The sequence below is a fragment of the Propithecus coquereli genome, unplaced genomic scaffold (genome assembly GCF_000956105.1).
Source record: "Propithecus coquereli isolate 6110/MARCELLA unplaced genomic scaffold, Pcoq_1.0 Scaffold80, whole genome shotgun sequence".
Lineage (NCBI taxonomy): Eukaryota > Metazoa > Chordata > Mammalia > Primates > Indriidae > Propithecus > Propithecus coquereli.
In genome coordinates this window covers 1,200,187-1,223,713 of record NW_012154174.1, presented here as the reverse complement: position 1 = coordinate 1,223,713, position 23,527 = coordinate 1,200,187, and the positions used below count along the sequence as shown (strand labels likewise).

Sequence of the window (23,527 nt, the reverse complement as noted above, 5' to 3'; positions counted from 1 at the left end):
AAGAAAGAAAAGAAAAGAAAGAAAGAAAAGAAAGAAAAGAAAGAAAGAAAAGAAAGAAAGAAATAGAATAGGCCAAGAAAACTACTCAGCTACAAAAATCAGGCTACTTTTATGCAAAAGAAAGGATGACTCAGCAGAATGAAGAGCCCAAAGGGGCAAAGCCAAGAACCCTGGCAAACAGCCCCACAGACAGAAAGACTGAGCCCTAATCAAAGAACTGGCAACATGTGACCAGCTGGATTCCAGAACTGCTATTATTCAGTTACTGCTATGAATCTCTTGTTTTCCCTCTTTTTGAATGAGAAGGTCTACAGTGGTTATCATATGTCTGTTTCACCACTGTATGTTGTATGAGGGGCACATAATTTATCCCTTTAGTAACAGGTCTTCAAATCAAGAAGAATTGCTCTCAAGGAGCTGGTCAAGGACTTGCATCCACACATGGACTGATTTAGATAAGACCCTGGACTTAAGAGTTGATACTGTAATGGAATGAGAATTGGGAGTATTCGTAGATGGGGGTTAGTGTAATTTGCCTATGTAAGGGATGTGAATTCTCATGGCCAGAGGGCAGATTTTGTTTTCTAAAGATGGCCATCACAGTATATTTCCATCCCACATGCTCTTCTCACAATATGATGAAGCTGATATTCCTCCATCAAGGAGTGGGTCTATGATTCCTTGAATCTGAGTAGGCCTATGAATATGAGAGAATTGGTGATATATAACTTCTGAGGCTAGGTCATAAAAGGCAACACAGTTTCCACTTGGTTCTTTTGGGATGTTCACTTTTGAAACCCAGCCACCATGCAGTTAGGAAATCTAAGTCACATAGCGAGACTACATGTAGATAACATTTCAGCCTATAGCCCAAACTGAGATTCCAGCTAATAGTCAGCCTCAGCCAGACATGTGTGAGGAAGTCCCAGCCATCATCTGATTGCAAGCACATGAGGTACCCCAAGCAAGAACCACTTTGCTGGGCCCAATCAATCCACAACACTATGAGAGACAATGATAAAATGATTGTTGTTGTTTTAAGTCACTAATTTTGATTTCTTACAAAGCAATAGATAACCAGAACCCAGTATATCCCTGCTTTAATAAGTTAAACCCTCATGGTCACAATGGTATTTAGGACTGTTTGCCTATATATTAATCGGTCCCAGACTACTGAACTTCTACAAATATGTTTTAATGGTTCCTCCATCTCTTCCTTTTGTTGGTTGCTCTCTCTTTTTAAGCATTCAACATCAGTTTCCCATCTATTGTTTTATTTTCTCTGAGGCAGGCTCTGTCTCACCTTTATGACAATGCTTATTTCTAGGTCCTAGCTATATTATTGCAGTAAGCCTTGAAAAATGGCATAATCATCATTAACTCTAACATCTTTCGGGCACTAGCCATATAGTACACTACACCTTATGTGCACTGATGTCATTTAATCTACAAGAAAAACTCCTGAGGAAGTATTATGATTATTGTCATATTTACATGGAGATAATGAGGGACCTAAGTCAAGGTCAAACAGCTAGAAGGTGGCAGAGCCAGATTCAAACTTGATTTGAAAGGCCCCACTCTTTAATTATTACACATATGGCTTCTTTTGATAAAGGGAACTGAGGTAGCAATCTCTTCTGGATAGAATCATTTAAAATGTTTATTAGCTTTCTGCATTTAGAAACAATTTTCTACATAAAACATGTTCAGAAGGAAAAAATTAAAATAAATATATGCAATTTCATATTCTTATATAAAGGTGCAGAGATAATTTTACAACAGTATACCTGCACTCAAACAGTTTAAATTATTCAGATTTGTTGCACCTGGTGATTGTGGCATTTCAATAACTATGGGAAAGCACATTGGGCTGACAGGCTTCCTGATGATCAAAAAAATAAAAATAAAAATAACTTTCCCTATATCTAAATAGGCAATGTAATTAGGATGAAACTTCAAAGAAAGAGAGAGAGAAAGGCATATCCTTTTAAGCATTGCTTTTAAAAAGAGAAACATTCTCTAAAAAGAATTCATCCAAGCACCAGCATAAAAACCAGTGACACTCTTCCCTGGATGGAGTATAGACAGGGATGTTGTGTAGAGAGTAAAAAATCAGAAAGAAGTGAAATAATGAATACTAACGATTATGGTTTGTAGTCTATACACGGCTAAGTTAAGATTCTATCTTGTCCATTTTGCGCAACTTTTTAACTACAATAAGAGACCTCCAGCCAGCAGCTGAGCTTTAGACTTACATTTGATTTTAAGACATTAAGGCATTTCATAATTTAAAGGATCTAAAATGATATGAGACCCATCACTAACTTGACACTGTTCAGAACAAGGCAGGACAACAAAGGCAAAATGTGCCACCTCGTCTTAGCTCTCAAAGAGAAGATCAATTCACTTTAAATTTTAATATACTCTTGCCACCCCTTGCCCAACTTCTAAGACTATCAAGAATATATCATATGAACTATTCCTTCTGGGGAGATCAATCACTCTGAAGAGTATCCACTAATCATATACCAAGTCTTTCAAGATTTTGAAATGTCTCTAAAATATCTGATCTTTGTCAGACCACAATATATTTCTTTTTTCTTATTTCTCTATAATCAAAATGAAAAGTACTATTATAATTTAAAATATATACAGGATTTGAGACCCTAGGATTTGAGAGCATTTCAACTGAAGTGCTGTTATTCACAAAAATACTTATGCAATCAAAGTTTTCTGAGTTTAATAGCATACAGCATGCCTAGCAGCTTTTATTATGTAGCCTCAGACTTCCCTAGATACAAATCTATAAATAAATAAATACCAGGGAATCCCAGGAATAACCATGGTTATTTCATCAAGCAGAGATTCAATTTAATAGGAATTTAATATTTCAACTCTATACCTTTTTAAACCTTCATCTCTATTCATCTGCAAAATAATGGAATTCAAAAATAAAACACATCAGCATTATCTTGCAAAGTCTTCTTTTTAATACCACAATTTCTAAGAGGAGTGCATTTGATTCATCTTGGATCTCATTCCATTAACAATTTTTACATGTTTGTTTAGGCTTCTGAGAGGTACAGAACACACACAACACCCCATGTAGCTTCTCCCCCCTCCTCTAAGTGGGGTGGAAGAAGGAAGACAGGAGGCACTGTAATTTCCTAAAAATTATTTCCCTCCTGTTTCTACGGAAAAAGCCAACGTTCAAGGGATACAAGTTCAGGGACTGTCTTTTCCCTCATCTCCTTTGCTGAACTTTGCAACATGAAAAACAGATACTAGGCCTAGACCAAAATGCTGGTGTTGGGAATGCAATGCTGTAGGATTAAGAAAGACCCACAGAATTCAAAACTGTAATGTGTACATCTACAGTTTACATGGTCTATGATGTGCATGGTATAGAACAGGTTCCAATAAAGTCTGATGAATCAAGCCACTGTCCAAATCAGAACCAAAGCCAGAAATATTAATACATCAGAACTGTGTAACCGGAAATGGCTGGTGGGCTATGTAGTAATAAGAGGAACTAACATCCTGTGAAGATCTCTAATTATGCTAAGTGGTTTTCTCATTTCTTTTCCACTGCTCCATATTGTATGTGTGATTTAAGTGGCTTGGTGAAGTCTCAAATGTCTTTAAAAGAGGATAACTACTTTTGTGCCATGACTGGAAATATGAATCTAATTTCAGAATCCCAAGAAAGTTACGAAGATTAAGATACTGATAGTCTTTTTCTTGGGTGCAAAATTCTCTTGGGAGAATAATGAGGGAAGAAGTCCTAACAGGGTTTAAAGGTAATAAAAGGGTATACTAGGAATCCTGGAGATAAACTTCACCAATCTTACATGTTAGAGAAATTTGATGGAGAAAAATGAGGGAACGAGTCTTAACAGGGATTAATGGAAATAGAGTAAACTAGGAATCCTGGAGATAAACCTCACAATCTTACATTTGAGGTGAGCAGAAGAGCAAACTGTATGTCAAATACAGTTTAATCTTACTTAATCTGGATATAGTATGAAAATAGAGCAGTTCCCCCCAAAACAAAATTAGAGCTCAAAACAAGACGATTATTAGACTATAAAATGATATAAAGTTAGTATTATAAATTCTTATAAGTTCCTGTACTTACTTGACATGAACCTAACGTTAATGTATCTAAACATACCACAGAAACAACAGACATTTTGGGAATGCTGTATTATAGCTAATATGTAATGGCAACCACTCAAATTCAAGCCATTTGGCTCTTTTAGATATTAACTGGTAGACATGCTAGCAATAAGAAAACTTGAATTATATAATTTAGATCTAAAACATCTTAGTACCTCTTGTGCTAAGATTATATTCTTAAGTACCTTAGATCAGCGGTCCCCAACCTTTTTGGCATCAGGGACTGGTTTCATGGAAGACAATTTTTCCATGGACCAGGGTGGGGTGTGGGAGGGATGGTTTGGGGATGATTTATTGTGCAGTCAAACCTCTTTGCTAATGATAATCCGTATTTGCAGCCGCTCCCCAGCACTAGCAGCACTGCCTCAGCTCCACCTCAGATCATCGGGCATTAGATTCTCATAAAGAGCGTGCAACCTAGATCCCCTGCACACATAGTTTACAGTAGGACCTGTGCTCCTATGAGAATCTAATGCTGCAGCTGATCTGACAGGAGGCGGTGCTAATGTGGTAATGCGAGAGTTGGGGAGTGGCTGTAAATACAGATGACACTTCACTGGCTCACCTGCTGCTACTCACCTCCTGCTGTGTGGTCCAGTTACTAACAGGCCTGGTCCAGTTACTAACAGGCCATGGACGAGTACCTGTCCACAGCCAGGGGTTGGGGACTGCAGCCTTAGATGTTTCTAAAGTCTCTGGCCTTTCAACCCCATTGTCAGAGCTGGTCAAGTCACCCAAGAAAATGGTGAGAAGTTTCAAGCCTGTCCTCTACTTTTTACTCATCTAATGCCCCAAACCTACACCTAACAAGCTTCAAGGAGTAGGCATAATAATCATTTTAGAAAGCACAAACGATCAAGTTACAGGAACTAAATATAGTCTTATTTTTTCACTTAGGGAAAAAGATAACAAGACATAAGAGATTCAAGAAAACTGCAAAACTGGCTCCAAGACATCACACTCCATTCTAGACTGTTGTCAGAGGAAGGGGTTCAGACATATCCAGCCCTTACTCTCTTCAGTCCTTACTTAGAAAATGTGAGGTTTATTCCAACAAACCACCTGCTCCACTGCAGTATCTTTTAAAATAGGAGATATTATAGACTAGCAAGCAAGTACTCTGTCATGAGTCACCTACTCATGATGTGCTTCTAGGTGACAACACAAAATACAAAATGATTTTTAAAAGACATTCTTCTCTACGTATCTCTTAGCATTATGGATATGGTATAAAATTTCCGAATAGAATGCACTAGATGAACTTCACTCATCATTAGTTTTTATATACAACCATTTATACCAGTCTACCTATGTGTTTGCACTATAATCCCATCATTTCACTGCTACACTGGTAAGCAGTCACTGAGTTATTTAACCAACTTGAGTCATATACTCAAAGTCAACAACTATTTGTTTGGGTAAGGGCTGGATACCTATTGAATGAATAAGCCAGAACCTCCCCCACAGACTGGAATACAGAATAGAATCTGTTCTTGTTTCCTGACAATTGTTATCATTTTCCTCAAGTATAGGTATAAACTCAGCACTTACTATGTACAGAGCACCAGTGAGGTATTGTCAGGAAAATAAAGAATTCTAAGACAAAGTCCATGATAACTAAGAGGTTACAATAATAATTAGCAAGGCATGATACAACCCATAAAAATGAAAACACATTGTTTCATAACAATGTTTAAATGCCAATAAAAGGTAAACCCAGTGAAATTTATATAAGCAAAAGAAATCAAATTTTCAATGAGGAAAGATTTTGTGGGCTGGAGTGGCCACAGAAGGCTTTTCAGATATAAGCCCTTAGCTGGATTCAGAAGGAAATGTTATAAGGTACAAAGGCAGCAGATCTGTCTTTCAAATTATGCTTTGTTTAGCTTAATATGAAAATAATTTTATGTTACATTATTAAACTGATAGGAGTTTATCCTTTTAAGTTTGAGATTAAAATATAGTCCTTGAAAAATCCCTATCTCCCCATATATAAATATTTTTTGCTATTTTGCTACTTGACATTTGTGATGTAAAGATTTATAACAGAGTAGGAAAGCACAAATCTGGTGATTTGCACAGGAACAGGTGCTGTGGGAAATACCTAAAACTTCAAACTCATATATTCTACCAATCAGGGCATGTTTCCTAGACGACTGGATTTAGTAAGAAAACTGGGGAAACAATGTTTTTGTGCTTCAAAATAATTTAATCCCAACAAATCTGTGAATTAGTAACTATTATCCTCATTCTTCTAATGAGAAAACTGAGCTCAGAGAGGGCAGAGCTAAGAATTAGCACAGCCAGCATTTGAAATCACACATATCTGATTCTAAACTCATCTCTTTCTACTATGTGACTCATTTTTAGGCCACAAAAACAGTGACTTTTCACTCTATGTTGATGTGTTCAAATACCAAACAAGATAGGATAGAACCATATCTAAAAAAACAAAAACTGGCCGGGCGCAGTGGCTCACGCCTGTAATCCTAGCACTCTGGGAGGCCGAGGCGAACGGATTGTTTGAGCTCAGCAGTTCGAGACCAGCCTGAGCAAGAGCGAGACCCTGTCTCCACTAAAAATAGAAAGAAATTGGCCAAACAACTAAAAATAGAAAAAAAATTAGCCGGGCATGGTGGCGGGTGCCTTCAGTCCCAGCTACCTGGGAGGCTGAGGCAGGAGGATCGCTTGAGCCCAGGAGTTTGAGGTTGCTGTGAGCTAGGCTGACGCCACGGCACTCGCCCCAGGCAAGAGAGGGAGACTCTGTCTCAAAAAAAACCAAAAAAAATCCAAAAACTAGCCAGAATTCCACAAACAGCTAGACAGAACTACATTAACTAAACTGGGTGACATCGCTGAACACCAGTCTTACATCTAATGAAATGATCTCTGTGGCAAATCAGTCCATTATATCATCCTATTCCTGAAATTTTACTACTGCACAGCATAATACCTTATTTCATACAGTCTTGTTCACTTACTGTTCCACGGATAACTTTCATCTCCTCAAACTTCTCATAGGAAAGGATGTGGTATTCTTCTTTAGAATCTCTAACATGCTCAATACATTCCCATAGTATACATTCAGTAAACACCTATTAATTAAGAATTGCTGAACAACACTCCTTTGATTTCTATAATATAAAAAATCTCCTTTCTAAAAGGATTCTCTTCATTTTTACTATTACATTGACAACTGACACTAAATTAAAATAAGTGGCTATACATACACAACAACATTTTTCTTACAAATAAAACCAATGTGAATGTTGCTATCCTAGTAAAGGTCTTCTACAGATACAAGTCAGAGATAAAGTAAACCTTTATATCCATGAAATGAGCCAGTAGCAGAATTTTACATGAACACTAAAAGTGAATAAACTTGCAATTCTGGATTATATGCCAACACACAAAAGAAGCTCATTTCAATCTTTCAGATAAATGCCTACTCAACAAGCATAACTCCCTAGAATATATTTGGCTATTTTATATTCTGTTTCCTTAATCTCCCACTAACTGTGACAGTCACAGGATATTTTTGAACATTGGGATATACTTCTATCATGCACATTTAAAAAAAAATCTAAAATGTGTTTTAAAGAGGCATGTCTGACTAGTCTCTCTGCATACCATAGGCAAGTTTATTAACCTAAGCAGCAGGAGGCAGCAAGAGGGGAGAAGGTAAGATGGGGAGACTGATAGAGGCAGAGAGAGAGAAGAAAGAAAGTTGTAGCTTCAGGAAACACAACCACTAACCTTGCTGCAGAGACACCAAGGTTATTAGAAAACTGCTGGCAGCAGCACCGCCGGGTTTTTTGGAGCAGCCACCACTACCATTTGCTTTGCTGACTGTGTAATAATATATGTGGAAATTGGGGAGAGTCTCCTGCTGGATCATGAAACTACATCTGCATGCTAAATACCTAGAGGCAGGAGGAGTCCTGGGTAAAGGAGAAGAGCAACCCCTGTACTACATGGAATCCCAACTCCATTGACAACAGCAAAATTCTGCTTGAACAGCTCTATCAAGTAAAAGACACACATACTAGGAATTGGTTGATTAGCGTTTTAAAATCATTGTCTATGTGCTTTTTGCTCCTCACTCCAACAAGGGCATTATCATTTTAGAGCTGAAAACACATCAGCATTTAGGAATTTCCCAAAATTCTCTGAGTAGGAGGGATTCCCCACACCCAAGCCTGAAAAGGCAAAGCTGCTCTGAAGCATACTTCAGCCAGAGAGACAGAGTGCACAGCCAGCCTCACCCGCACAGCCAGCCCTCACCCACACGCCCACGCATACCAAGGGAGAGGCTTTCCCCAGCATCGTGCACTGAAAATCACGAGATTGCTCCCTTGCCTCCCTGTACAGTGCCACATTAACATTTATGAGAGCTCCTGGATATACAGAAGGCTTTTCCTGACAGACAAGGACATCCAGAGATCTAATCCCTGCAGACAACTACTTTGCAGTTGCAGATATGCCAGTAGGCAAGCAAGTTTACCTAAATCTACTCTTTAACCTCTCTTACAACTAAATGTAGCAAATTAAAAATTGTACTTGCCTTTGACAAAATGTTCAGGAAAATTATGCATAGATATAGGTGGTTTGATTTTAAGTAAAAAATAAATCACATTTATATTAGCTTTAAAAATCACAATTACTATCTGCGTAAGAGCCATACTTCCAAGAGATCTATTAAGAAAACAGAGCAACATTTTCCAAACATGACATTAATTTTATAGAATCTAAAAAAAAAAAAAGCAAAATCACCAAGAGCCTTTGTACTTCCCTTTTAGTCAAATTCAAAGTAATCTCTTTCTCTCTCTCTCAATTAGGCATACTCTACATTGGTTCTCAAGAGGGAGTAGAAGGAAATCTTGGAAAATGCTGGGCTCTTATAGATACAGGTAAACAGGCTATTCAATTTTGCAGCAAAACATAAAGGGTTAAGCAAGGAGATACGCCATCCAGCAGTGCCTGGTCTTCCCCTGGCTTCCCTTGAATCAAACAGCAGGGTTAATTATGTGGAAGAGCCAAAAACATACAGTAATTGGATATTGACTTTTGGGGGCTGGTAATTTCTACAATGCCTATGGCTCTAGACTTCCCGATAAGCTTTTCCTGAACCTGCTTTTGAAACTAAAGAGCCGAGGACAAAAGAATTTTTAAAAAAGAAGAAAAAAACAAACAACATCCCTCCCACCCCAACATTTGGAGCTAATCATGGGGAAGATCATTCCCACATAGATTTGATTTTAAGGACTTGTCCCATTTTCTTTCCCCACCCTATGTATTTTTCTTGGCATGATCTCTGCTGTCTCCCTTCCTTTGAGAAAATAAACTGTATTTGCTCTACACTAACACTTGGATACAACATCAACCCCCCTCCCCAAATCCTCTATCCTGGAAGGTTTAACTTGACATGTTTTTCCCTCAGAAGAAAATGAGCTAGAAACCCCAACACTGTACCACTAAGCAAGCTCTCCTAGGAAGACAGGATTCACAACAGTATATGCCAAACCTCCCAGATGCCAGACAGACTCAAACTAGCAGCATGTGGCAGTTCCGTACCTGAGTCTAAAACACGTCCCTTCAAAGAGTTACTAGTTCGTTTTTACTATACCTTTTGTCCTAAATAATATTCTAAAATGAATAGTATCACACTTGGTTTGGACATGAAGATGGTGGGACTGGAGGGGTAGTAAAGAATTTAAAAACATAATCTACTCCTTCATATGTGGAGGTTATTCCCAGATGGTATACCTATGGCAGGTAATAAAATCCAATCTGAAAACAGTCTACACATTGATATTCTCCAGCCAAGGTGGAGCACATGCAACACAGTGGTTTCATTCAGACTATTCAGTGAGGTACTTAGGGTGAATATTGATTATGCTTAAAGTGCATTCAGCAAAAACTTCAAACCTATTGAGTTATTATTTCCTTTTTTATGGCTGGGAACTCCCTTCACACTTTCCTACAGAACTATAGGCTTCAAATTGCTTAGGTTTGCCTTAAGTTCAGTGAAAGACATCACCAGACACAAATATTAGTAACTTCCTTGGATTCTTCTGCAGGATGTTGGTTCATAGACATCTCCATTACAGTCACAGTAACTTAGGCTGCTCCTGGCCTTGCCAGCCAAGATACAAATAATACACGGGCCCTACATGCAAGGAACTTACAAATTAGTAAGAGAAACTAGACACACATCCTTGTAAAGTTAAATAGGAAAACAAAAGTTAAAATGAGTTCCACAGAAGAGGTAAAAATTTAGTTTGACTTTAAAAATTAGGTGGGATTTAGAAAAATGGAAAAGAACAACAGAGCATTTGGAAGAGCACAGAGTGAAGGAGTACACACCGTGTAAGGATAAGAATGTCCTGGGCACTTACCAAGAGGAAATGAACAAGTTTAGGTATAGCTATATCTCTACAAGCATTACACAATGGAGTTTTGGGGTAAATTGGGGAGGGACATGGCATTCCTTTATATTGTCAATTGTGTTTCTCCCACCTGAATGTGCGGTCAGGGTATTTTTTCAGGAATCAGCAACAGTGAAGGAGGCTTCTGGGACATAGTATAGAGCATCATGATCCAGGGACTATAGGCAGGAGTCCGCAGTGTCCTGGCAGCACTAACTGGTTTCTCTCATGAAAGTGACTCCCCACATACCTGGTAAGAATGAAAAGGGGTTTCCCTTTTTTGTAGCCTATACATGGCCAGAAATTACAGTGTCTTTGTTCTGTCGTAATAGATTGATTGAGCACTTGGATCTTCTATAGAGATCCTGTCACTAAAATGGATTCCAGGATCCTTAACCATTTCGCCAAGGTGCAAAGACCCATATCAAAAGGAACTGACATAAAGTAGGTTCCTATTTTTCTGAAGACTATTTGGGAACTAAGCTACTTGTCATTCTCGTTCTTCACCCAGGTATTAGTTCAGGTTAAGCTCTCATGTTTAAGTCTCAACTGATTTTCTGGAAAACGAAACATCTGCTTATGTATACCACATGACCATCTACTTCTGAAAACAACCATAAACACCCAAACTCTTAAAGGCTTGTTCTAACCAAAAATGGAATAAATGAATGATGCCTCACACAGTGTATACTCTGTGTGTTTTTTGCTTCGGGAAATCCTCACCACCTATAACCTAACTAGTACATAAGAGTTTAACTCTACAATGATTCATTTAAAATTAATAAATATAAGATACTAAGGAGGCTGTATCAGAAAATAAAGTGTCGGAGGCAAAGTAAGCCATGGGGAAAAATTCTGACAGCTTACAGCCCAAGTTAAGAATATGATTAGTTTATACATCTGAATAAAGAGGTCCCTACTGGCTCCAAGCAGCCTCAGCCTCAAAATTTCTTATTCCCAAACTCCCTGCCTGCCAAATTCAATTCATGAAATTTTTCCTAATCATCAACAACAAGATACCAGATTCTACATCAAATATTTCCCTAAATTTCTTCCATAGTACCATCCCTCTTTTCTCCATGTTAGTGCTCCAATTCTTAAAATTATTAAGATGGCAAAAATACTCCAAAATAAATAAAATATTAATTGAATTACTGTCTCTACATGTCAGTCAGACCAATTAAATGGGCATCATAATGTCCTCAAATTAAAACACCATTCTTTTCGTTATATTTGTCTTACGTTACATTTGTAGAATGATTTTAATTCACGAAGAGTCCTTTCCCATCTAAAACTTCGTTTGACTCTCATATTAAGCCTGTGAGTATGAGGAAGATATTAACATTGGAGAAAGCCAGAGATGCAGCTGACATGATAAAACCCAGACATCACTCTTCCAAGTCTTTTCTTGCTAGACCTTTCCACATGATGGGAAGGTTGGGGTAGTGGGAGAGAGCAGGACTCTTACTCAAGCTGGTCTTGAACTCCTGAGCTCAAGTGATCTTTCTGCCTCAGCCTCCCAGAGTGCTAGGATTACAGGCATGAGCCACCGCACCCGGCCCCTTTCCCATTTTTAATGTTTTTTTTTCTCTTTATTATTGGGTTATTATTGGGTTATAAGAGGTTTTTTTGTTGTTTTTGTTTTTTTAATATTCTGGATGCAAGTCCTTTATCAAAGACATGATTTGCAAATATTTTCTCCCATTCTGTGGGCTGCTTTTTCACTCACTGAATGGTATCACTTTGCAGCATAGAAGTTTTAAATTTCAATGAAGTCTAATTATCCATTTTCTCTTGTCTCTTGTACCTCCAGTGTTTTATCTAAAAGATCACTTTTCACTAATCCAAGACCATGAAGACGTATGCCTGTTTTCTAAGAGTTTTATCGTCTTAGCTCTTACATTTAGGCCTTTGATCCATTTTGAGTTAAATTTACACTGTGGTGTGAAGATGAGGTCCAACTTCATTCTTTTATGGTATATATCCAGTTATCCATGCATCATTTGTTGGAAAGACTTCTTTCCTCCAATGAATTGTCTTGACACCGTGTCAAAAATCAATTAACCATAAATGTGAGCATTTATTTCTAGATTCTCAATTCTATTCCACTGTTTATCCTTACACAAGTTCCACACTGTTTCCATTACTGTTGCTTTGTAGTAAATTTTACGTGTGAGTCCTCCAACTTTGTTCTTTTTTAATATTCCTTTGGCTGCTCTGGGTTCCTTGAATTCCCACACGAATTGTACGATCAGCTTATCAATACATGCAAAACAAAAAACAGGAATTTTGAGAGCAATTGTGCTGAATCTGTAGAGCATTTTAGAGTATTGCCATCTTAATAATATTAAGTTTTCTGATCCATGATATGAACATGGGATATCTTTCCATTTCTTAGGTTTTCTTTCTTTCAATGTTTTATAGTTAACAGTATACAAATCTTTATACTTTTTATTAATTCTGTAGTTATTTTGGTCACAGAGAAACAGTAGAACTGACATTCGTTTGTGACTCGGTATGTTAATGGTCCTCACTATATTAGTTTTGATGTTTATATACAAATTTATTTACTCTTTAATTTTTATTTTTATTCATTATATATCCAGATAATTTCAAACTTTCTGTGATCTGAAAATTTGTTGCAAAAACCAGCAATCCATGACCACCATCCCTACCCCTAACCCCCACTTCACCTCTTACTAATCCCCACAGATAATCATTCTAAACTGATACTTTTGGTATTTTCTTTCATATCTTCAAATAACACACTGACAGTACACTTCTTGACTTTACAGCTTCATGCATCATCTACTGACTTTCTACTATGGGAAATAAAGGAGAGCTCTCTTTTCTATGTACACATCCTCACTGATTCCACTCAGCCTGTCCTCTCTAAATAGTTATGTCATAATTTTGTTTTCATCATGTTGACTATGCAAATGCCATTATAGCTCATCCACATAGTACACGATGATTACTTTTTCTTCCCTACACAATTTAGTTTCCCTACTTATTTTTTTTGTTTTTTTGGCTTAGTCTTCTGTGTATTTAAATCGTCAATTCTGGGCTGGGTGCAATGGCTCACACATGTAATCTCAGCACTTTACGAGGCTGAGGCTGGAGGATCGCTTGAGGCAAGGAGTTCGAGACCAGCCTGGGCAACATAGCAAGAGCCTGTCTCTACAAAAAACAGAAAAATTAGCCAGATGTAGTGGTGTGCTCCTGTAGTCCCAGCTACTCGGGAGACTGAGGCGCGAATATCACTGGAGCCCAGGAGTTAGAGGCTGTAGTGCGCTATGACTGCACCACTATATTCTGGCCTGAGTGACAGAGCAAGACTCCATCTAAATCAATCAACAATCAATTCTTCCCTAAATTCTCTTCCACTTACATAAATCTCTTCAACATACCCAAACATATTAGGTATTCTACCAATCCTTTTTCTTGAAGAAATCTCTCCTAAAGCTTTCTGAATCACTCTAATCTGGACTGGTCACTCTCTACATCTGATGAATAGCTCTCACTTCATGATGTACATTTGCCATCATTTAAGATCTCCTTCGCCTCTAAGATTCAATTTCCTGTATACCATCTCCTTCTAGGTGTACTTTCTCATTTTGGGAGAGCACATGTTCCAGTACCTTCCTGAAAAATAGCTCTTAAGAGGAAAAACTGGAAACCTTACATGTCTGAAAACATCTTTAGTCTCCCTCACCTCTACCTCAAAGTTTGGCTAGGCACAGAATCCTAGATAAAAAAGTATTTCTTCAAAATGTAGAGGTTATTTCTTCATTGCTTACTAGCTTCCACTGTTGAGAAGCTTGAAGCTCTGATTCCTGAGCCTTTGAATGAAACTTGTTTTTTCTCTTGAGTTGTATATATGATTTTCTTTTTATCATCATTATTAAAAAATTTTACAAAGATGTCCTTGATCTGGGTCTCGTCGTGCTTGGCAATTGGTGGACCATCTCAGTTTAGAAACTTGTCTTTCAGTTATGAGAAGTTTTCTTCAATTGTTTCTTTGATCATTCTTCTCCTCCTCCTCTGTTCTCTCTTTCTGGAACTCCTATTACTTAAACCTCTTTCAGTTATTGAACCTTTTCTAATCATCCTCTAATTTTCTAATTTTTCTCTCCTAAGTTTTATCTTTTAGTTTTATGTTCTTAACCATATAAAAATTCCTATGGAGTACTTTATTTGTTATCAAGTTCTTAATTTTTAAGATCTCTTTCTGGTTTTCTGAATGTTCCTCTTCTTTAGAGCATCCTATACTGGTTTTAGGATACATTAATTTCCATTTTTGTCTCTGAAGAGTATCAGGGATAGTTTTTTAAAGTTTTCCTTCTTCCTGCATAAGCTGTTTCCTTTAAGTTGCTGTTTTCTATTTGTTTTCATTCTATTATTCATATTAAAGATGTTCCAATGATCTTTGGCTGACTGCTCATATTTAGAGTATAGGGGTATGGGTGGCTAAAAAGTTTATTGGAAGCTTTATGCAGATGGTCTTCAAGTAGAGTGATCTGGCTAGATTATTACTCTGGGAAAACTCTGATGATCAATATCTTTAGATCTTTTCTTTACAATTAGGTTCCTGCTCTGAGGGTAAAAACTTATCTACAAGTGTTCTTGGAGCTAAGTGGGGAAAGAAGGCTAGAAATATCAATATTTAACATGTCAATTTCCATTTAATTTTATTCTTTCGCTATAGTACCCCTACCCTCACAATGTCTGGGGTCCCTTCATTCCAGAAAACTTCTGTTTCATTGTTTTTAGGGACTAAGTTTTCAGTTCTTTTCTGAGATGAAGAAAGGGAATATGGGGGACTAACTGCCATGTAAGGAGATTTTTAAAGAATCTTTTAACAATTTCTCCTTGTTAGCTCACCGCCATCAGAGGTATTGAGGGGTATTACAGGGAAAGGCAGGCTCTCAGTTTACATCATTGCTGACTTAGGATTTGGCTTTGTTAAAGAGGTACTTCTTCTTTTCAGATTCCTAAATCTAAAATTTCATTTCCCTTCCATTTTCTTCCCCCTTCCTTCGTATTTTTGTTCCCCTTGTAGATTTATGCCATTTTTAAAAAACTCTTCATCATGTTAGTGGGGTTTTGAAAAGGAGTGAAGATAAATCTGTATATTAGATCTACCATCTTTAACTAGAAGCATCCATATGTAACCGACTCCATGAAAAAATTTCAATGACCCCTATATGCTTTTTTTATAATGTTCTCCCTTAACTAATTACTTTACCCTTTGTGTTGTTTCCCCAAAATGGCGGATTTTCTGCAAGACAAAGGAGATTCTGAAGGCCCCTGGGAAGCCCTCCTGACTGCCAAGACTCACCATCCCCACAACCTGCCCCCAACGTACGTAGCCCTCCTTTAAAAGCCCAAGATCTCCATTTGTCAGGAGATGTGTTTGAGGCAGCTTCTCCTGTTCTCCCAACAAGATGTCTTTCATATTAAAAAATTCCTTTCTTCTTTGGCAATCCTCATTGTCTCAATAATTTGGACTTTTGTGTGACGAGCAACTGGACCTAGACTAAAACCCCCTTCCAGTTTCAATAACACATATTTGCTTAAATCATATTTGAAATCTAATACTAAGATCCAGGGGCAGACCAAGCTACAGAATTCTGAAAAGTTATCTAGTAATAAAAGTAGTAACAAACTTAAGATACATTACCTACTATACACTATCTACTATCTCTCACAGCCTTTAAAATTTGTCACAATGCCAAGAAGGAAAAAAGTATAGAATACCAAGAGTCATTAGGGGCTGATAGTCAATAGTAGCTGGAAGCTCTTACTTCAAGGTTTTGTGATATTTGTATTTTTATTATTTGTTTTTAAGAAATAGTAAAAATAATGGAAGTGGGGAGACATAAGAACAGACCTAGGGAAAAGCAAATTACTTCTATTCAGAAGTTATTTTTCTAAGTATTTTCCACTGGACACCATTTCCTTATTGTCTTTAACTTCCATAAAGAAAATCTAATTTAACTAATTTATTAATGAAACCTTAATAATATCATTCTTAAGAGTTTCTTAATACCTATTCTAACCTAACCCTTCACAATGAATGAACACATGCATGGTGGAACAGTATTCTAAGAAAGTGAACTTAGAGGTGCATGGAATAAGGAAAATCTGAGGTTGTTTTCCCCTCAAGACTTGGGCTTCTATCAGCAAAGTAAATCAAATATCTCTAAACTATAAAAGACAACTGGGTAGAGAATGGATGAGGGACTGGAGGACTACCTTACAACTTTAATTGCTTTTTCTCTTGAAGCATCTTGTCTACCACCTCTGGCACATGTCAAGTAACAAATCCTGGTCTAGATAATGACTACATAAAACTTGCATGCCATAAAGAACTAGGAGTACAAGTAGGCCCCCAACTGATTTTCTTCTCGTAAAGTAGGTTAAAAGCATGAATGAAATAGCACTCCTCAAAGTAAAACAATTTTTGTTTCACTACATCACATCAAGAATAGAGAGCACATTCTTCCCCCATGCCTCTCACCAAATTGGGAAAGCACGTAGAAGAATATTTTTCTCATATACATGCTCTGTCACTTATATTCCTTCTTTCAATGTGATACTGTGCTATAATAAGAAATATATATGTGGTTTCTGCCTCCAGTTCCTAGCATATAGCTCCTAAAACCGTTGGAGTGATGAGTGTCATATATGCTAACGAGATGACTGGTGGCTGGCAGCCCCTAAATAGCTTCAGGACAGGAGCTGATCACCAGAAAGACCAAGGCATGATTCAGCCCCATCCCTCCAACCTTTGGGGAGATGAAAGGGACTGAAGGTTAAGATGATCACCAAGGGCCAATGATTTAATCAATCTCATCTATGAAGCCTCCATAAAAACCAAAAAGGACCAGGATTTAGAGAGCTTCTAAAACACACAGAGGTTCCTGGAGGGTGGCACACCCAGTGAGAGCATGAAAGTTGTGTACCCCTTCTTACAGACCTTGTCCTATGCATCTCTTCCATCTGGCTGCTCATCTGTATCCTCTATAATAGCTTTTACAATAAATGGGTAAATATAAAGTGTTTCCCTGAGTTCTGTGAGCTGCTCTAGCAAATTAATTGAACCTGAGGAGGAGGTCTTAGGAACCTCTGATTTATAGTTTGTCAGTCAGAAGTATCAGCGATAACTTACCACTTGCACCTAGCGTCTGAAGTGGGAGGCAGCCTTGTAGGACTGAGCCATCAATCTGTGGGATCTGACGCTATCTCCAGGTAGATAGCATCAAAATTGAGTTAAAGTATAGGTCATCCATGTATGGGGAAAAAACCCACACGTCTGGTATCAGAGGTGAAGTGTTGAGTGACCACGTAAGAGAGTACATTGAAAAATGGTACTATCGGCCGGGAGTGGTGGCTCACGCCTGTAATCCTAGCACTCTGGGAGGTCGAGGCGGGCGGATTGTTTGAGCTCAGGAGTTTGAAATCAGCCTGAGCAAGAGCGAGGCCCCGTCTCTACTAAAAATAGAAAGAAATTAATCGGACAACTAAAAATATATAGAAAAAATTAGCCGGGCATGGTGGCACATGCCTGTAGTCCCAGCTACTCTGAGGCTGAGGCAGAAGGATTGCTTGAGCCCAGGAGTGTGAGGTTGCTGTGAGCTAGGCAGACGCCACGACACTCACTCTAGCCTGGGCAAAAAGAGTGGGACTCTGTCTCAAAAAAAAAAAAAAAAAAAAAAAGGTACTATCATTTAGTTGTCAAAACTATGAAGGTGGACATCATTCTTACCTTCTTTTTCCCTTCTTCCCGCCTTCATTCAATCACCAAAGACTGTAGGTTCTAGCTCTTAAATAGCTGTTAAATCCATCTGTTTCTATATCGCCAAGTCTGGACTATACCAGCCCTGTTCCCCCTGCCTCCTACCTATCCTCCACACAATAACCAAAATTACCTTTCTAAAATACAAATCTTTTCAGGTTACTTCCTTGCTTAAAACCCATTTCATTGGTTTTAAGAATTTTTAAAATTCCAAATATTTAAGGAGAGGAACAAAAGCAGTAACAGATTTTTGAGAGCCAAACATCATGGGTATATACTTGGGAAAAAGGCCAAAAGAAAAAACATGGGATCAGCAAAATGCCAGGAGGAAAGAGAACAGCAGCAGTGGGGGCCGGGCTGTGATTAAAGCCAATTCTAAAATTAAAGATGGCATAAAGACTATTTTTAAAAATGAGTAAATTACCTTTGTAGAACATTAAAAATATAATTTTACTTCACACGATCATTTATATTATGATTCAATAAATACTTTTTCAATTCAATAAATACTTAACAGGACTCCTACTATGCAGAAAGCATCGGATTATCTCCTTATTTCTAATAAGCCTCCATTACAAAGATTTCCTATGATTCCACTCCCCAAAAAGCTACCCCCAAGACAATACCTTGTCTACCTTCATTTAAAAACACAGTTACATAGTATTTATGGATGGAATAATATGATGTCTGCAACTTGCTTTAAAATAATTCTGGGAGGGGAGATCACGGGGGAAGGGAAAAGATAAAATAAGATTGGCAAAATGTTTGTATGAGGCTGGCTAATGGGTATATCAGGGTTCATGGGTTAATTATACTATTCTCTTCAACTTTGTGTATTTTTTTTTTTACTTTGTATTTTTGAAATTTTTCCATAATAAAAAGTAAACCAAATGACAAAAAAAAAAACAAACTCAAACAAAAAACATAATTATAAGAAAGAGTAAACCAGTGTTTAAAATACAATGCTTTTGTCACTCAATTTCTCATATAGGATAGGAAGGTAGATTTTCATGTTTCAGGCATCACTTAGATATGATCTTGAACCACAACTGGAAAGGTTTATCTTTCAAATTCAATTGTGGAACAGAAGGATTTATACCAAAAGTCAGAGATGCTGTAAGAGATATCAACAAATAAAGTTAATCTTACGTAACAGTTTCTGCCACTAAGATCTAGAAACCATATTTGCTTTAAATTCATAGTGTGTACTCCAGGAAACTTGAGTAGCACCATACTTCCATTCTTTTGTTCCAAGATTCATTAGAGAAAAAAATTTCTAAAAGTTAGTGTTTATTTCACAAATACTTCATTTTAAACAGTCCTAATCTATATTATAGGGCAAGTTGTAGGGCATTTTGTACTTCTAATAATAAAACTTTTATGGATATGATCATACTGTACTTTTTATCTCTAAAATTAATGAGGTTGGTTACTTCATCCTATAGCATGGTTTCTTAAACTTTGGCACGAGTGACATTTCAGGCTGGATAATTCTTTGTTGTGAGGGGGCTGTCCTGTATTAAAGTACGTTTAGAAGCATCCCAGTGTCTACTCCCTGATACCAGCAGCACTGCCCTGGTATTGCTGTCCCCTCATCAGTTGTTGACAGCCAAAAATGTCTCCAAACATGGCCAAATATCTCTTAGAAGGCAAAAGCATTAAGCAATTAGACAGTATGATTGATTTTAGTTTCCCCATTTAAAAAAAGTACTCTTTTTTTTAACTTGGTTTAACTTCATACTTTTTCCGAGTCTAAGACAGTGAGACACTCTGAAGTGTGTGTATATGCTTGCCTTCATTACTTATAGGAACAGCTTTCTAGTCATAGAATCATGGAAAAATCTTAGTGGTCCAGTTCAGTGTTCTAAATAGGGATTACTGCCCAGTTCTGTGGTTATATATTCAAGAGTTTAGGACTTCTTGATAAGTTTCAAATTTTGTGCCTTTGTCACCGATAACCTTTGAAAATTTGGATAATCTGAAAGAATACTTTCTAACAGAGTGTTGCCAGGATATTTGTGTTTATCAACAAAGGAAGCCATCAGTTTCCCTCACTTTTCTAAGTTAATCAGAAAAACTGAGAAGCAGGCAGTATAATTAAGCCAGTGAAGGCCAAATGATATCATGCTGCACAAAGTAAAAGACTTAAAAAATAGAAACAAAGTGGTAGAATTATCATCTCATGTGATATCCACTTCCATTTAATGAATAGTAAATATATTTTCTCTGTTATTTTCTTAATCATATTTCCTTTTCTCTAGCTTACTTTATTGTAAGGTTATAGCGCATAAGACATATTATGTAAAAAACATGTTATCAGTAAGGCTTCCAGTCATTAGTAACCTATAAATAAAGTTTTTGGGGAGTCAAACGTTATACTTGGATTTTCAACTGCATGGGGCATCAGCACCTCTAACCCACACATTGTTCAAGGGTCAAGTGTATTTCACCATCTGCTAGCTCATACCCAAAGGCTTTTTTTTTTTTTATTAATACTTCATTGCATTCTATATCCAATAAGGCCCAAGGATAAATGGCTATATATTTTCAGTATCTTCAGTTCTAAAGGTACTTTGGGAAACAGTGAACTCTATACTCTCTCAACATTTGCTGTATGTTCTTCATATATACTAACAAATAAAAACCCTAAAAAACGTTATTGAGGCTTTTCCCATCTTACACTATACTGATATTACTAAACTTTTGTGGTGGAGGTAGATGAAATAACAAAGCATCAATATACTTTATATGGGTTATATTATCTAAGTTTTTTAATAAGTTGTAAAAAACTTTAGATACTATCAATCCATTTTTCCTCAGGTCAGTTAAAGCTGTAGTAGTATTAGCAACATGGCTTAAATTGAATTTCAACCCTCTCTCTCCTGTGGCAACTACCTGAATCCAAAGAAGAAGATACTGTGATTGATGAAGAGTTCTTTAATCTCAGGATTTTAAAAGGCATTGCTACCTCCTTGACAAGAACTAGCACTAGTTTCCATATGCAAATGTCCTAATTTAGATCAGGGAGTACTTTTGTTCTTACCAATACTTAGACAATATAAACCAAACACTATTTTACCACAGAACATGGCGAAATGCTGGATAAAAATAAAACAAATATCCTTTAAAGCAGCAGTCCCCAACCTTTTTGTCCCCAGGGACTGGTTTCACAGACAACAATTTTTCCACAGGGTAGGGGGCAGGGGGACGGGTGAGGGGGGGATGGTTTCGTGATGATTCAAGCACACTACATTTATTGTGCGCTTTATATCTAGTATTATTACATTGTAATATATAATGAAATAATTATACAACTCACCATAATGCAGAATCTAATGCTGCTGCTGATCTGACAGAGGGCAGAGCTCAGGCGGTGATGCGAGTGACGGGGAGTGGCTGGCTATAAATACAGATGAAGCTTTACTGGCTCACCCACCGCTCACCTCCTTCTGTGCTGCCCGATTCCTAACAGGCCATGGACCAGTACTGGTCCACAGCCCAGGGGTTGGGGACCACAGCTTTAAAGTGCATAGCAGAGCACACAAGAAAATAAGAAAAATCCCCATGGGCCTATGAGTGAAAAAACCAGAGTCCTGGACCAGTAATCTACAGCTTTGGGTTTTTAAAACAGGGACCCAAATAGATATTTGCACACTCACGTTCATATGGGCATATTCGCAATAGCCAAAATGTGGAAACAACCCAAATGTCCAACAAAAGGTGAGTGGATAAACAAAATGTGGTATATACATTTAATGGAATATTATTCACTTTTTAACAGGAAGGAAATTCTGATACATGCTACAACATGGATGAACCTTAAAAACATCATGCTAAGTGAAATAGGCCAGACATGAAAGGATAAATATTGTAACATTCCACTTTTAAGAAGTAGTTAAAACAGTCAAATTCATAGAGCAGAAAGTAGAATAGTGCTTACCAGAGTCTAGGGGGAGGAGTAGTGGGAAGTTATTGTTTAATGGGTATAAAATTTCCACTTGGAATGATGAAAAATTCTGGAGACAGATGGTGGTAATAAGTGCACAACAATGTGAAGGTATTTAATTGTCAGCAAACTGACAAATTAAAAATGGTTAAGATGGTAAAGTTCATGTTATATATATATATATTTGTCACAATAAAAATAAATAAAACTGGAAAAAATACAGCTGACTTTCAAAGAAATAATAATTAGAATGACACTAGTCTAATTATTCCAAAATGGAATTACGTTATTAAAAGGCTGAGATAAAGTAACTGTCAAGCTAAAATTCTATATGCAACTAAGCTATTGTTAAAGGGTAAGAGAAAATAAAAACATTTTTACAAAAACACAGGATGAGAGAATTTACTATATCTTAAGAGAAATTACTACTAAAGGATGTACTTCAGAAAATGGAAAATTGAACCTAAAGGGAATGGTGAACAAAGAAACTGGCAAAGATTGGGATAAATCTAAACCAGCATTATATAAAACAACAACAACAACAACAATTAATTTGGAAGAATAAAAAGCAGAATTAAAAACTATATAAAAGAAACATTTTGTATGATAGAAGGAATGATAGAAGTAAAAAGCATACTAAAGTTTCTGAATTTTATGAAAGGAAGGTAGAGATACAGATTAACTTTAGACTTTAAGCCAGAAATGCATGTTAAAATTGTAAGGGTAAATATTAATAGAAAACATAAAGAACATATAATTTCTAAACTCAAAGAGGGGAAAATGGCCATATAGAACACATTTTCAGGAAGAAAAGCAGGAAAGAAGAAAGCATAAGAAAAAAGCATAGAAATAGTATGGTAATTAGAAAATAAAAAAGATGGTAAAAATAAATATAAATAGAGACAACTTCTAGAATGGCAATGTGAGTAGCTCTGTGGACCATCTACCCAGCAAATGACTATAACTGGTCAATATTATTAAAGAAAAACAAGAAAAACACAACCATTTAAAGTCTGGAAATTGTCCAGCAGTAGGCCTGCTTTACAAGAAATAGTAGAGGCTGAAAGCCCATGACCCCAGAAAGTAATTCAAATTTACATGAAGAAAAAAAATCAAAGAGTTCCAGTAAAGGTAATTAAATAGTTATAAAAGAATAAATGCATATCTCTCTAT

At 37.0% G+C, this 23,527-nt stretch overlaps 1 protein-coding gene across 3 annotated transcripts in view; it reads right to left on the bottom strand.

The window, feature by feature from the left end:
- The window catches only part of MCU (mitochondrial calcium uniporter), a 199,538-nt gene that overhangs the window by 95,579 nt on the left and 80,432 nt on the right, over positions 1 to 23,527 (bottom strand). The window contains exon 2 of one of the 3 annotated variants that reach the window (XM_012663345.1): positions 6,617 to 6,621. The exons of the other annotated variants lie outside the window; for them this stretch is intronic. Within the exon in view, the coding sequence (XP_012518799.1) occupies positions 6,617 to 6,619 (3 nt within the window). The 5' untranslated portion in view covers positions 6,620 to 6,621. The remainder of the gene's footprint in view (positions 1 to 6,616; positions 6,622 to 23,527) is intronic. 3 annotated transcript variants of the gene reach the window in all.